Below are 15,667 nucleotides of genomic sequence, written 5' to 3' on the forward strand. Positions count from 1 at the left end.
CGATCCGTCTGGCAGAGTCGACAGAATACAGACCACTTCGAATTATTTTATTCGATTATAAGCTAACGTGCCTATCACGTTGAGGTTGGCTACGCCGGGATTCGTTTTCAGCAAGTAGATATCCACACAAGTGGATCTTGTTGGAGCATACGTAATCCTAAAATGTAGCATCGTGCTACAGATGGCGTTTACTGCGCCATTTGTAGTATTTTCTACTTTCCTTACTATTTTTTAAAAGTCGGTGATATTTAATAGCTTTTGAAAGTACTTCAAAATACTGAAACACTCATCATCGTAGAAACCATTGAGGTGACCTTCCACCATGTAGTCGACGAAATAAAACAGTGAACCTTCGAATTTTGTGCAATAAGATTGAGATGCGGTTTTTTGCATTGGATTCGTAACACCATATATAACCTTTATGAACATAAGAAGTCAATGCATCTTCCAAAATAGGTACATGTGTGCATAAGAAATTCAGTTTTATATGTATGTATGCTTTGCAAAGTTTTTATAAAAAAAATTGCAAGTCAATCAATAATCATACAAATACATAAGTCCAATTATGTTACTCGCGGGTTTTGAGGGTAGCTGAATACGAATATGTAGTTGATGACGGCCTCCGGGGTACCGGGGGCCCAAAACGACGATCATACACGTCGCCTCTAGGATTTATGTTTTAGATTCATTAAAAATCGATTGAAATTATTTACTCGGGGGCTTTTAGGGTCGCTGAAGACGAATATTTAGACGGCGACGGCGTCCGAGAGGTACCTTTTGGGTCCGATGATTTGATTAATGGTAACGATTAAGTTGTTCCTAGAAGTAATGATTTAAAGAAATGAATTTGAATACACTGCTTTTCGGATGTATAGGTATATTTTTTTATAAATATTTGAAGCATGTCTTTTAAAATAATTGTTTTACAATTTTTTTTCTAAACAAGTTTCATCTAAACTTCCATTGTATGGCGTTGTCGCCACAAGGTTAACGATTTCAATTTTAATTTTTAAATATTTTTGAGGCGCTAATTGGGGGGTAGGGGGCAGCTGCTGGTCCTGCTCATTCTTGGTAACGCCCATGGTAATTACACGAATTGTATAAACAATTTGTGTTGAATTAAAGGTTACTGGTAGCTACAATCTTTTTATTTAACTATTAAAACATTATGAGGTAATTGTTATTTCCTCACTTTTTACAATTAAATACCGATTATTTCCATAACATTAATAACAGATACAAATCAAAACAAAGGCTGCGGCCCTTGAGGTCCATTTCACCGACTTTCCAGTACAAAATAATAAATAAATATTTTTTAAGAAATTCTCATTTTTTTTATTAAATGTATTATACTTCAGTATACTTAAATTATATTTTTTTATTCGCGCGATACCTAGGCTAGGTTAGGTTACTGCATATCCTTCTTTGATTCTTCGTGAAAAACAATTGGTATCTACCATCTTCTTCCTTACGTAATAGACAATCTAAATATAAGCTCGTGGTAGTGAAGTTTTACATTATTTATCCATTCGTGAAATTTAAATCATGCTAATTTGAATGCTCTTGAATATTTCAGCTTGGACATGAAAAAGCTTCGGAGTAGATATGATAATTTTGTTGTGAAACCGTTTTCCCGAGCACAGAGTGAATGCTAACTCAGTTCTTATCGAATCCAAGCATAATCGAAAAGACCGTTAGAAACGAAAAATGAATTTACGTGACATTTTTGCTTTTCGCTATTTTATATTCACTTTTATTCGAACTGAAGGATCTACTTTCTCATAAAAATAACAAAATAATGTTCATTAAATATTCATGAAAAAAAAAAAAATGAAAAACCACTTTTACCTAAAATTAAAAACGAATACACGCAGGTAACGAGAGAGAAAAAAGAAGACTTTTCCTTTTCTTTATTGCATACATATATATCTACATATTTGATGCTTGCTTGGCTAGTTTGGAAACTACATAGATATTTAATAGTATACAAACTGTTCAAATGCTTGGTCTAACAGATATGCTAAGGATTAAAAGGTTACGGTAGAAGAATGCAACACTGACGAAGTGAGTGCGTGAGCTTATTCCTTTTATGAATTACACTTCGTGACTGTTGTCTTCTCCTATCGTAACCTTATGATACTAATTGTAAGTACATTGTAGACTATCCAGACAATTTACGAACTCACCAAGTAAGCATAGTAACCTTAAATAACATTTGTAAAAGACAAAAACCGAAAAAAAAAAGAAAATTAACTATGTTCTGGGTGCAATTAATTTTAAATACCTACAATTTGTTTAGTCTCAATCGACGTTTCAACTGACTAACTTGTCTTCGTTATGTCTCACGTTTTTGTACAGTGTTTGTTTGTTTGATTGTTGATTATATTTATTTATGTGAAAAACATTGACTATGTAACTGCGTTTCCATTTTTTACTGACGACCTGAAGATGATCAAAAACAATGGTCGAAACGTCATTGTAATGTTACAAAAATGAAGAGTATTACAAATAAAATTTTGGTCTGCAATTGGCGAAATTAACTTCGTTTTCTTTCTATTTACAATTTGTTTGATTCATCATTATTTAATTCAATATATTAAAATAAATAGTAAAATTCTATTATTGATCCGCAATCTTTAGAGATCAATATGGAGACAAAACAAGGATACCCAAATCCTCATAAGAGTGGTCCCCTGTCCTCGCAAATTAAAAAAAAACTGAACCGTACTAATTATGATATGAAAAAAGTGAAACCATAAACGAAAATGTAGATCCTTTTCCGGTAATTTAGGTTGAAATTTGTTTTCTTTAAATCAATTCAAATGTTCTCGTATCTCTTTTGTCCGATTTTCCGAAGAAATACAAGGGTAAGCTGAAAACTAATGCCACATGCGTGTAGAACGCGAAAAAAAGGTAAATAGGAATATCGGACAAAAAGTACTTTGAAGTATAATTCTTAAGTACTTTATTGATAATTGTTTCCCTATTTTGTATTCAGTTGTTCAAATAAAATCAATATTGGGATTAAAAGTACTGTATTTATTAAAAAAACCGCAGTCAGTATTTTTAACTCCAGTATTGCTTTGATTTAAACAACAATTTATCATCATAAATCGTATACTTGTTTTTCCACATAGTTACTGGATAGTAACATATTTCTCCCAACAAATAACAAGTTTTTTTATTCCGTCAGAAAAATCTTTTAGGCCTTTTCAGAAGTGGGTAGCTGCCTTCACCTTAACGTCCAAGTTGTAATGATTTCCTTTGGGGCCTTTCTTGAGTAAAGAAAAAAACAAGTTAAAATCGCTGGGCGCAAGATCGGGGAAATAAAGACAGTGTAGAGTAGATTCAAACTTCAGGTTGCTTCTAATATTCTAATTTTTTTTTTGTACTTAAGAGAGGTTTCAAAGTTAATTATTACACCTCGGACAATGAGGTGAGGGCTACTATCAAGTCCAGGGTTGAGGAAAGTCGGAAGAATTTCTCAGTGACAGAATGAGAAAATTTGTTACTTGTTAGAAGAAATGTTACTCTTAAGGGTGACTATATGAAAAAGTAAACATATGGTTTATTATTTTGAAGCTTAAGAACTACACTTCAATGTATTTATTGCCTGATCTTTCTCTTTGCTTTTGTTTGCGTTCTACACGTACGTGTGCATTAGGTCCCCGATTGTGGGCTCAAGTCGACACCATAATAACTAATAACTAAAGAACTGCCTTATTAGTATCCTGGAGCACATCAAGTTGGGAAAAAACAGAAGACAATTGAATATATATTACAAATAATCCACTTCAAAATATTATTTTAGTCAAAAGAAAGTCCTTCATTAAAACCCATAAATATTTTAATTTCCTCTTTAAATTGCGATTGACTAATTATTTTACATTAAAACGTATCCGTTCACTGAAATTAAATACATTCTAAATTTGTGAGGTTTTGAACAGCACTGCCTGTCGAACAAACGTTTACGAAAAAAGTGCACATGCACTCCATGTATTCATATACAGGTTAGTAAGGTAAAACGTTCATCGAACATAGAAATTAGACAATTCATTATCAGTATTTCTTCTTTTTCTGTCGTACGACCGAAAATGCATAATATGGTGAACGTGTCCTTTTACTGTTTTTGGACTGGTAAAAGTGCCTTAATATTGCCGCTGCAACTCCTTTATCTTGATCAACGAGATTACAAATGAAAAATTTTATACTTTTACAGTAGGTCCTTGAGGTGTCGTCTTACTTGCGAACGTTTCAGATGCGAACAATCAGATTTTGGTGGTATTTGCGAACACTCGTATTAAGATCCAGGTGCTCCTAATAATTATAAGTTCATTTGTGAACAACTACATTTTTTTTATTTCGGTTGTCTCTTTAATAGAAATGAAACGATGTTCCGATAAACAACAATAATAACTGTAATGTCCCGTCTTGATTTAGACGGACTACGCGCCTAATTAAATTTGCGTAGTTAGTTAGATGAAATAATAAGAACACAAACTTGATTATCGGTTTATTGGTTATGTTTGGTTCTTAATCTGAATTAACTGGTATAAAGATGAATATATTTTTACTGGTTTAAAGGATGAATTAATATTTACTGGTTTTACTGAATAATCAGTATTGTCTGGTATAACTAAAGAATCAATATTTGACTGGTATAACTGAATTATCAATAATAATTTACTGGTATAACGGAATTATCAATAATACTTTACTGGTATAACGGAATTATCAATAATACTATCTATATACTACATGTCTAAGTATTTAAAGCTAATCTATATACAAGGGGTAAGTGGGGTGGTGACTACTATTGGTTGAGACTAGGAATTGGAAAGTGGTAGGCGTTATGAAATTCTAGGTAAAGGAAAAAGGTCGGTTCTGGAGCTATATACAAAAATTACAATCCTAAACTAATCAGATTCGTTACAGTGTGCCCCGAATATCGAGGGACAACTGTCATAAAGCTATACGTCATAAATTTAAAGGAACTGCCTGTCTATCAATGGCTCAAAGGCACAGCAGGAACAGTCTAAAATTTCTAAATAGTAAAAGTTTTATACACTGTACATGTTATTGATGAACCGGAACAATAACAATCATAATCATTAGGTAGCTATTTATTTTTAAAAACTAGGTAATAATAAATTATCAACCAATAACATAATAATAGTAGTAACCCTATTTACAGTTAGGTTTTTCAAAATATATAACATTAATCCTTGCGATTTTAAGAAGTAAAGTCAAGATTTGTTACCTTAACGGCTTAACGTTACATTTTTCGAAAATGGAAATTATCGAAACAGCAAAAGGAAAGCCTTCCTTGGTCTACGATGGTTATCAATATCGAAAGTGTCGTGAAAACAGCAGAGGTGTTATCACTTGGTTATGTATTAGAGAAAAACAAAAACAGTGCAAAGGAATGTTAAAGAGCAAGTGTGATGAAGTAATATCAGTCACACCACATGCTTGTAAGCCGGATATGGCTCTTATTGAAGTAAAGAAAGGATTGTTTCCGGTAAAAAAACGAGCACGGGAGGAAGATGTACCTGTACCTACTAAAGATATACTCCGAATAGATGGAACCCCTAGATAACAGAGGCTAAATAACTTTCTGTCTGTTCGCAAATGAAACTATAATTTCTAGGTCAACCCACGGCTACTTATTGCTGTTCGCAAGTGGCACTAAATCTCATTTGTTCGCAAATGATACTTTCGCAAATAGCACTAACTCGTCCTTGGAACTATAAAGTAGCACTAATTTCTTGAAATACTAGGGTCAATTGAAAAGTCCCCGGCCTGACACATAGATGGCGGCACCAGAACTAAATCCATATGATTTTCAGTTAGTCCTTCGTATACTTGTTTTTCCACATAGTTACTGGATAGTAACATATTTCTCCCAACAAATAACAAGTTTTTTTATTCCGTCAGAAAAATCTTTTAGGCCTTTTCAGAAGTGGGTAGCTGCCTTCACCTTAACGTCCAAGTTGTAATGATTTCCTTTGGGGCTTTTCTTGAGTAAAGAAAAAAACAAGTTAAAATCACTGGGCGCAAGATCGGGGAAATAAAGACAGTGTAGAGTAGATTCAAACTTCAGGTTGCTTCTAATATTCTAATTTTTTTTTTGTACTTAAGAGAGGTTTCAAAGTTAATTATTACACCTCGGACAATGAGGTGAGGGCTACTATCAAGTCCAGGGTTGAGGAAAGTCGGAAGAATTTCTCAGTGACAGAATGAGAAAATTTGTTACTTGTTAGAAGAAATGTTACTCTTAAGGGTGACTATATGAAAAAGTAAACATATGGTTTATTATTTTGAAGCTTAAGAACTACACTTCAATGTATTTATTGCCTGATCTTTCTCTTTGCTTTTGTTTGCGTTCTACACGTACGTGTGCATTAGGTCCCCGATTGTGGGCTCAAGTCGACACCATAATAACTAATAACTAAAGAACTGCCTTATTAGTATCCTGGAGCACATCAAGTTGGGAAAAAACAGAAGACAATTGAATATATATTACAAATAATCCANAAAAATTTTCGTCGAATGAAGAGGTGATCGCCGAAACTGAGGCCTATTTTGAAGCAAAGGACAAATCGTACTACAAAAATGGTATCGAAAAGTTGGAGGATCGCTATAATCAGTGTATCACCCTTGAAGGGAATTATGTTGAATAAAAAAAACGAATTTTGCAAAAAAAAATGTGTTTTACTATTTTAGGCCGGGGACTTTTCAATTGACCTGTTACGTTACGCCATGGGCGGAAGATTTTTGCTAGGGGTGAGCAGGTTTTCAATAGCTGTAAGTTTATGCTAAGAGCCTTTTCCAGAAAGGGACCAATGAGCTTGCTAGAGGGAGGGGGTGCCCCATCCCTTTGTGATTACCTATCTACGCCCATGCATTACATTAAAGTTATTTTAAATTTTTCGACTTAGCGAATGTCCAAGATAAGGGAAGAATAGTGTCTTTTCACATATTTTAAGATGATCAGTTCAAAAGCTTGTAGTTTAAAATTTAATAAAGAATAGTTATAGTAAAGGAAATAAGATTTTTTTGCATCTTAGTGTAAGGAAACTACATTAAGAATTAATGTCTTATCAATATCCTTTTCTATCTAAATTCTTCCCTTGAACTTTAATTCAAAAACGTTCTTTTGAAACCTTGACTTTCATTCTTGTCGTTTTTTGTCATAACCCATGACCTTTCATAGAAAATTACATTTGACGTTTCATTATTTTTGTACGTGATATCTTCTCTTATCATTTACTGTGGTTTCAAGTTTCAGCCAGACCACCAGTTAAGAGCTAAACAACCCTGAAAACAACATCGATATTAAGATATCCCCTACGTTTAAGGTTAATGACAGCAAGCGGTGATTACAATTTGAAAGCCCTGAAACCACAAAATGACCCGAATGATTGTGTTTACAAATAACTTAATACTTAAAAAATGATACAGCTACAGCTCTCCGGTCAAAAAATTGTTTTCAAGTTATTTTTAGATACTTATTGTTAGGTCCCAGATCAATATCTCTGTTGCTGAAATGAAACTTCCAAAGGGTACAAATAATAACTTTACCGTTTTATTCGATTATATCCAGAAAGCAGAAGAATCCACAAGAGCAGCTTTGCAGCTCTAATTCAGTTACGGATCTTGGACATTCGGGGTACGAAGCACAAGTTACAATAAAAAAAGGGACCCAAGCGCATTGTCGAGATATTCTAATTTCAAAATAAATTAGGTTCTATTATAATCAATCAGATTTTGAGGTTAAGGTACCTATCTCAATATCTTCATGGGCTGGGCAATATTTTAATTTAGTAACGATACTTTTTGGAAGTGACTACTGTCATAGCCGTTTCTACGTAGTAATATTTTCAAAAAAACTAAAATGGATTTTTTGAAGTTAAAGGTTAGGAGATCTTAAAATCTTCAATTGCTAAAGCAATTCCGAATTCAAATTTGGGTTCTGCGTCGTATATTACGTCGGAAATAATCGCCCTTAAACCATGATTTGGTTAGTCTATGTTATTTATTATTCCATTATCATTATTTAATCACGCTAGTCATTTTAATCTTGTATAGTAAATTTAGATAAAAATCATGGATTATAAATTTGTATTAGGCAAGTTCTTTTGCTCATTTTTAGCTTTATAAACTCTGACTCTTGTTACGAAATAAAAGGAGTTTTTTTTCCTTCAGGTTTTGGGTTCGCGTAGGGAATATCACTTCATCAACCACNTGTTCCAACATCCTCTGTATTCTTCTCTCTTCCATAGTATTAGCAGATATAATTCAAATATTTGCGTAGAGAAAAACGTAATTAGAGGAAGAATGTTTTTATGGCTTTTCAGAAATTCAGAGTATGTATAAAAACAGTAATGCTGTTATTTCATTTTCGTTTCCCTCCCTCGATAAATCGGAGTATATTTAAAAAATATATTCAGTTCAAAGAAACTTGGCTTCTCTTTGCTCAAAATGTTCCATGGTATGAAAGCTTTTAATAGCTATTTTCTAAACAGAAAACAGGAAAAAATAAAATACGACCCACGTAATTCAAGTGTACACCGTCCACAAAGGCCAACCCACTAACTCATACCTATTGTGTATGGCAAGAGTAAAAATCAAATAGAAATGGAAGGACTCTATAGGAACTTGGCTACAACAAAATAAACAGCAAAAAAGTTTACTTATTACTTTATTACAAGATTAAGATGCTGTTTTTTGCTTTACTTTTTACTTTTTATTTATTACTTGTTTAGAACTCAAAAAGTTCATTCATTGGTATTCCCCCATGCAATATACTTATAGATACTTCAGAAGTACTTATAGCATTCTTACTTTTTTATTATCCGGGGTGTTCCTGAAATAACTAGCAAGCTTGCAGGAGGTAATAGGGTGCTATAAAACAATAAAATTAAGTAAATTTTTGGCGAACTTTTCGAGAAAAACGTATTTGAANGTTCCATGGTATGAAAGCTTTTAATAGCTATTTTCTAAACAGAAAACAGGAAAAAATAAAATACGACCCACGTAATTCAAGTGTACACCGTCCACAAAGGCCAACCCACTAACTCATACCTATTGTGTATGGCAAGAGTAAAAATCAAATAGAAATGGAAGGACTCTATAGGAACTTGGCTACAACAAAATAAACAGCAAAAAAGTTTACTTATTACTTTATTACAAGATTAAGATGCTGTTTTTTGCTTTACTTTTTACTTTTTATTTATTACTTGTTTAGAACTCAAAAAGTTCATTCATTGGTATTCCCCCATGCAATATACTTATAAATACTTCAGAAGTACTTATAGCATGCTTACTTTTTTATTATACGGGGTGTTCCTGAAATAACTAGCAAGCTTGCAGGAGGTAATAGGGTGCTATAAAACAATAAAATTAAGTAAATGTTTGGCGGTCTAAAAGTTCGCCGTTTTCGAGAAAAACGTATTTGAAACCACCTACAGGTAAGGACCAGTCCGACCCTGGTAGGGCCACGCGAGGAAATTAAATGGTAATTGGCAGCATCCGTGCTGTATTTCTTTTGTAATTCTGACTCTGGCATTGTTTGTTATTTGTTAGGCTAATACATTTAGCGTGATTGACAATGTTTTTGTTGCAGTCAGTAGTTTTTTGTTCTTTTAACGTATGTAGTCAATCGAAGTCATTGGCGGTAGGTCAGTGTGCCGATGTTATAGGTTAAAACAGAATAATGAACGTTAATTATTCCACAACTGTCATTATTTACATTCTCCGTCTGTATGGCTGCTTAGCTATTATTGAAATTTGACTATATGTTGCCAATTTACACTCTGGAACAATTTCAGACTGTACCTTCTTCTCGTTTTCAAACAATTTTATTATCCGTTTACACATTTCTCACCATGCGATTTCTTATTAGATCTAGTTAAAACCTTTGAAAGCTGCTAGTTATTTCAAAAACAGCTTGTATAATAGAGAGTCGAGTTGCTTTTAACAAGCAGAAGTCACTTCTGCGCTCGCGAACGGTTAATTTAGAAATTCGAAAAGGTTGTTAGTAAAAGTGAAGTAAATGATGAAAATATCGTGGATAGAAAACGTTGTATGGTTATAGGAGACCGTGTACATTTCATGTAACCATTTTAGGTGGTTTCGTATATCAAAAATCAAATTTACCCGTGTAGGAATCGTATCGTTCAGTTAAGCTAAGGTTTTTAAGGAAAGCGTTACGNTTTAAAATTGCATTTATTTCAGACAATTATAAATATTATCATTATATTATCAAGTAAAAACGAGATTTTCAGCTAATTTTTCATTTTTTCCTCGATAACCATTTAGTGAATTTGAATAACCTTACGCTAAAGTGATTCTCCAGAGTTCAAGTTACTTATTATAAAAGTTTGAAATTTCTGGTAGCTTTTTTTCTGTTAATAATATGTTCGGTCAACGAATCTCCATAAACTGCAAAATTACAATTTTTTAAAATTTCAATAACTTTTTAACGGTTTAGTGAATCGATTTGTAATTTTTACAGGAGTTTTAGAATTGAATGAGGAACGTTCTTCCAAATTTTTATTTGTCTCGTAGCGTTTTGACATACCTCCCAAACATCCTTAAATAGTCTCACTGATAAATCCATTTGAAGTAATAATTTTTCATTTAGTCTTGTGTACTTGGTCTTGTTCGTTCGGTCTTGGTTTTAGTCTTGGTCTTGTTCCTTAAGTCTTGGTCTTGGTATTGGTCTTGGTCTTACTAGTATAAAGACAGTTTTTGTCTTAGTCTTGTTCTTGCATTTTCGCCAAGACCAAAACCAGTTTTACTCATCACGATTATTATCCACCCGAACCTCAAACTACTAATATGGTTCTATTGATTCGTGTTTTTGGACCTATTTAGACCATAACTGGCACATAATTCACCACTCCCCGGCCAGCTGACAGTGTTCAATGTTCATTATAAAAGTTTCAGGTTGCTTAAAATGATTTAATGTCACGAATTTTTTCCCGTGTTTTTAACCCTCTAACAGCCGCCTCCACCGCTACCAGCCAGCTGACACTTCAGTCGAAACTGAACGAAATTGCTTAAAATGGTTACGTGAAATGTATACGGGCTCCCCCGGGCTATTAGAAATGAGAAGGTATTGAAAAAAGTTGGGGAGCAGAGGGCGTTATGTAAGTCAATAGGATGGAAGAACAGCTTCTGAGACATGAAGGGCTGTTACAGATATCGAATGTGAGTGAAGACGGGCTAAGGAAGACTTAAATTAAATTACAGTTCGCAAATAGTTAAGGATGGGAGATGTAAATAGGAATAAAATTTTAAATACTAGACAATGATAAAACTCTACGATATTAGGTTGAGTGTGGTATCACTTTCTCATTCCTTTTTCTTTAAACTTTATTAAGTCAAACTGGTTATTTTACAATTATGCAACTTCACAATCAACCAACAAATGATCTATCATACTGTTAAGTTACACTTTACATTCTTATTTCTATTCTTTTTCCCTACATTATCCCCAACATACCTTCTTATTTCTAACGAAATGTCCCTTTTCCTTTTCTTTTTACCGTTTCTTCTTTTTCTTGGTTCCACACCTCATCTATTATTAACTTCCCATAACCAAATTTGACCATCTTACCCCCATTCTTTCTTCTCTTCTCTCTTACCATATGTTCCAACATCCTCTGTATTCTTCTCTCTTCCATAGTCGTATCATTTCTTATATAAACCTTCTCCCCCTAAGCCCCCCCTCTACAATTTCTAATTACCTGTAGCTTATCTTCCCACTTTTCCATTCTTGCCCTATATACCTTCTTTTTAACTTTCCAGACTTCCTTCACATCTACCTTCAATCCCATCTTCTCTTTCGAACTTCGTTTCTTCTTTATTCTTCTCTTATTCTATTCCAAAGATTATCAGGTTCAGTTTTTTCTTCCCTTCTTTTGTTTTCTAGTTCTATTTTTAATCTCCTTATTTCTTTCTTCTTTTCTTCTGCTTACTTCTGTATTTGCTTCTCTATCTCCAGCTTCCCTATTACCAATTCCTTGACTTTTTCTTTTAAGTTGTCCTTTCTTGAACCATCCCTTTCCGCTTACTTCATTATATTTGTTCAATCTTTCTTCCAGTTTCTGTACCTTTCCACTAGTCTTTTTCTCCAGACATTTCATCTTTTCCTTTATACTTTCATTTTCTTCCTGCATTTTATCTAGTTTATGCTCCCATTTTTCCCTTATTTTTTTTTTGTATCTTTCTATTTTTTTGTTTTTTTTATCACGTTGTTTCTATTTTTCTTGGATTTCTTCTTTTAATTCTTTTATCAATTTCATTAACACATCTAATTTGTCCATCTCACTAACATTTTTTTTTATTGTCTCTTTTTTAAGTCCTTCTCCTTCCTCCAGACTGCATGCTTTTCTTATTTTCATTTCCTCCTTTATCTGTCCTCTCTAAACCAACTTTTTATAGGTCCTTTTCGTTCTTCTTTACTTCTACTATTTTCGTCCATAAGTGTAACTCAATAAATTATTCTTTTCCTAAGTCTACTTTCTGGTAAATTTTTCGTTCACTATTGATAATATACAATAATCTTTATCCAAAGTACCCCAAAAAAGACTTAAGGACTCCAATGATCGAAACCACTCGTAATTACTCTCCAACACATACCTAGCAAGTCAAATATTCATTGCCCATCTGTTCACCACACATACACTCAAATTAATGCTATTTTTCCCCTGAAACATAATTCTAGGGTGTGACGATCTCCCACAAACAAGCATACATGAAATTCTTCCATTCCTTTTTCTAACACATGTATTAAGCAAAGTTTTTGTTATTCATATGCAAGTCTTTTTCGCCATGTTTGCTGTTAAAGGGGATGTATTTCTTCGTTTTGGATAAGAAATAGACCAGTCAAACTCAACAATATTCACAATCTATATTATACAGGGTATTATAATTATGAAGGGCTTTATTATTGAGAGTTTATATTGTATTTTATTTAATTTCTTAAACTTGAATAACGTAATTTATGTCTGGTTGTTATTTTTAAGTTTACGTTATCAACATTAAGTAAAGTTAAGTAAGTAAGATTTTACCATAATTCCAAAAGAAGCAAAGCCCGGGCGCTACTTTACCAAAGCAAAGAATCAAAAGATAACCATAAAAAATCAAATTTATCTCGGGAAACTCAGCCAGGGGTTGCAGGAGACTGTTGATTATGAGAAAGCTCGAAGCTCTCTAGCAATGATAAAACAAACAGTAGACTCCACCAAGCAAAATATATTTACACACTTTCTTCTAATTGACAAAAAAAAAGGTTGCATGGGGCACAAGAGCTAACTTACGTCAGTGTCGGAACCTATAAAGGGGAACCTTTTCCTCAGAATGTGGATGGAGGCTACCAGAACGACAATTACTAAGATCTTGAAGAGGCAGAAGGTAAAAACCCCATGTAAGAGGAAAAACAAGCAACCTAGCGCAATAAAAAATTTCCTTATAAGCAACATAGTAGCAGCCGGTTGTAGAGAATTCAAAAACCAAAATATCAAAAAATGAAGGACCTTTATAAAGAAAGTACAAAGGACAATGAGAAAGTTGTAACTGACAATATGATCTCCAGCATTATTAAAATCAAGAATTGAGTGGTGTAACCGCCAACAGGATAATAACATCTTTACCAAATATTGAAATGTCAGAAAACTCCCAGTCATCTTCATTTAACATTTCCGAATGTCCACAGGTGTCAATTCAAAACCAAAATATTATTCCACACAGGAAAATTTGTATTTTCATACGACGAATAGCAGGTTTTTTCGCAAAAAACGTTACAAACTCCAAATATCCAATCATGATCACGTCTAAACATGTGTAACAAGAACCATTCAATTTTGTAGAGAACTTTAAATTTTAAAAACACTCGCACAAATCTAGCCCTTGGAACCAAATAAACCATCTCAAGCTCGAGTCATTAATTGATTAGCTATGATACCACAGACACAAACAGCATCCTACCTACGTATCGTCCTTTAATACTTCGTGCAACAAGTATAGAAAGTGGCAGATGCTAAAATGCGTGAAATTGGACACAAGCCAGAACCATACGCCGCGTTCTCACGAGAATGAATGAAAACATTGTCGCTCGAACTGGGGACGAATGCGACAGCAATATGATTTTTCGTGCGAATGCATCAAATGCTAAGGCCAGACGAAAAATAAAATCGATAATAGCCTATTTTAAGCAGGAATATTCTAGCTTTTGATCAATTGAAGAAGTTTTAGAATCGGTTCAGTAGTTCCAGAGATTAATAGTAACATAGCATTGAGGCCCCATGGCGAAGTATCCTGTTTGGGGGGTGGGAGGGGGCGCAACCGAATAACCAACTAGTGTACTTTATTCTTTATGTAAATATTCTGAAAGTATTGATATTAATAAAAGAAGTNTCTTTTTCTCCAGACATTTCATCTTTTCCTTTATACTTTCATTTTCTTCCTGCATTTTATCTAGTTTATGCTCCCATTTTTCCCTTATTTTTTTTTTGTATCTTTCTATTTTTTTGTTTTTTTTATCACGTTGTTTCTATTTTTCTTGGATTTCTTCTTTTAATTCTTTTATCAATTTCATTAACACATCTAATTTGTCCATCTCACTAACATTTTTTTTTATTGTCTCTTTTTTAAGTCCTTCTCCTTCCTCCAGACTGCATGCTTTTCTTATTTTCATTTCCTCCTTTATCTGTCCTCTCTAAACCAACTTTTTATAGGTCCTTTTCGTTCTTCTTTACTTCTACTATTTTCGTCCATAAGTGTAACTCAATAAATTATTCTTTTCCTAAGTCTACTTTCTGGTAAATTTTTCGTTCACTATTGATAATATACAATAATCTTTATCCAAAGTACCCCAAAAAAGACTTAAGGACTCCAATGATCGAAACCACTCGTAATTACTCTCCAACACATACCTAGCAAGTCAAATATTCATTGCCCATCTGTTCACCACACATACACTCAAATTAATGCTATTTTTCCCCTGAAACATAATTCTAGGGTGTGACGATCTCCCACAAACAAGCATACATGAAATTCTTCCATTCCTTTTTCTAACACATGTATTAAGCAAAGTTTTTGTTATTCATATGCAAGTCTTTTTCGCCATGTTTGCTGTTAAAGGGGATGTATTTCTTCGTTTTGGATAAGAAATAGACCAGTCAAACTCAACAATATTCACAATCTATATTATACAGGGTATTATAATTATGAAGGGCTTTATTATTGAGAGTTTATATTGTATTTTATTTAATTTCTTAAACTTGAATAACGTAATTTATGTCTGGTTGTTATTTTTAAGTTTACGTTATCAACATTAAGTAAAGTTAAGTAAGTAAGATTTTACCATAATTCCAAAAGAAGCAAAGCCCGGGCGCTACTTTACCAAAGCAAAGAATCAAAAGATAACCATAAAAAATCAAATTTATCTCGGGAAACTCAGCCAGGGGTTGCAGGAGACTGTTGATTATGAGAAAGCTCGAAGCTCTCTAGCAATGATAAAACAAACAGTAGACTCCACCAAGCAAAATATATTTACACACTTTCTTCTAATTGACAAAAAAAAGGTTGCATGGGGAACAAGAGCTAACTTACGTCAATGTCGGAACCTATTAAGGGGGGCCTCCATCCACATTCT

At 33.4% G+C, this 15,667-nt stretch overlaps 1 protein-coding gene across 1 annotated transcript in view; it reads left to right on the forward strand.

The window, feature by feature from the left end:
• Positions 1 to 15,667, forward strand: part of LOC108736387 (neuroendocrine convertase 2) — a 101,175-nt gene that overhangs the window by 31,637 nt on the left and 53,871 nt on the right. The window contains exon 2 of the mRNA XM_025973419.1: positions 8,209 to 8,325. Coding sequence (XP_025829204.1) covers positions 8,209 to 8,325 — 117 coding nt within the window. The remainder of the gene's footprint in view (positions 1 to 8,208; positions 8,326 to 15,667) is intronic.

This window comes from Agrilus planipennis, unplaced genomic scaffold, assembly GCF_000699045.2.
Source record: "Agrilus planipennis isolate EAB-ADULT unplaced genomic scaffold, Apla_2.0 scaffold149, whole genome shotgun sequence".
NCBI classification, from domain to species: Eukaryota; Metazoa; Arthropoda; class Insecta; order Coleoptera; family Buprestidae; genus Agrilus; species Agrilus planipennis.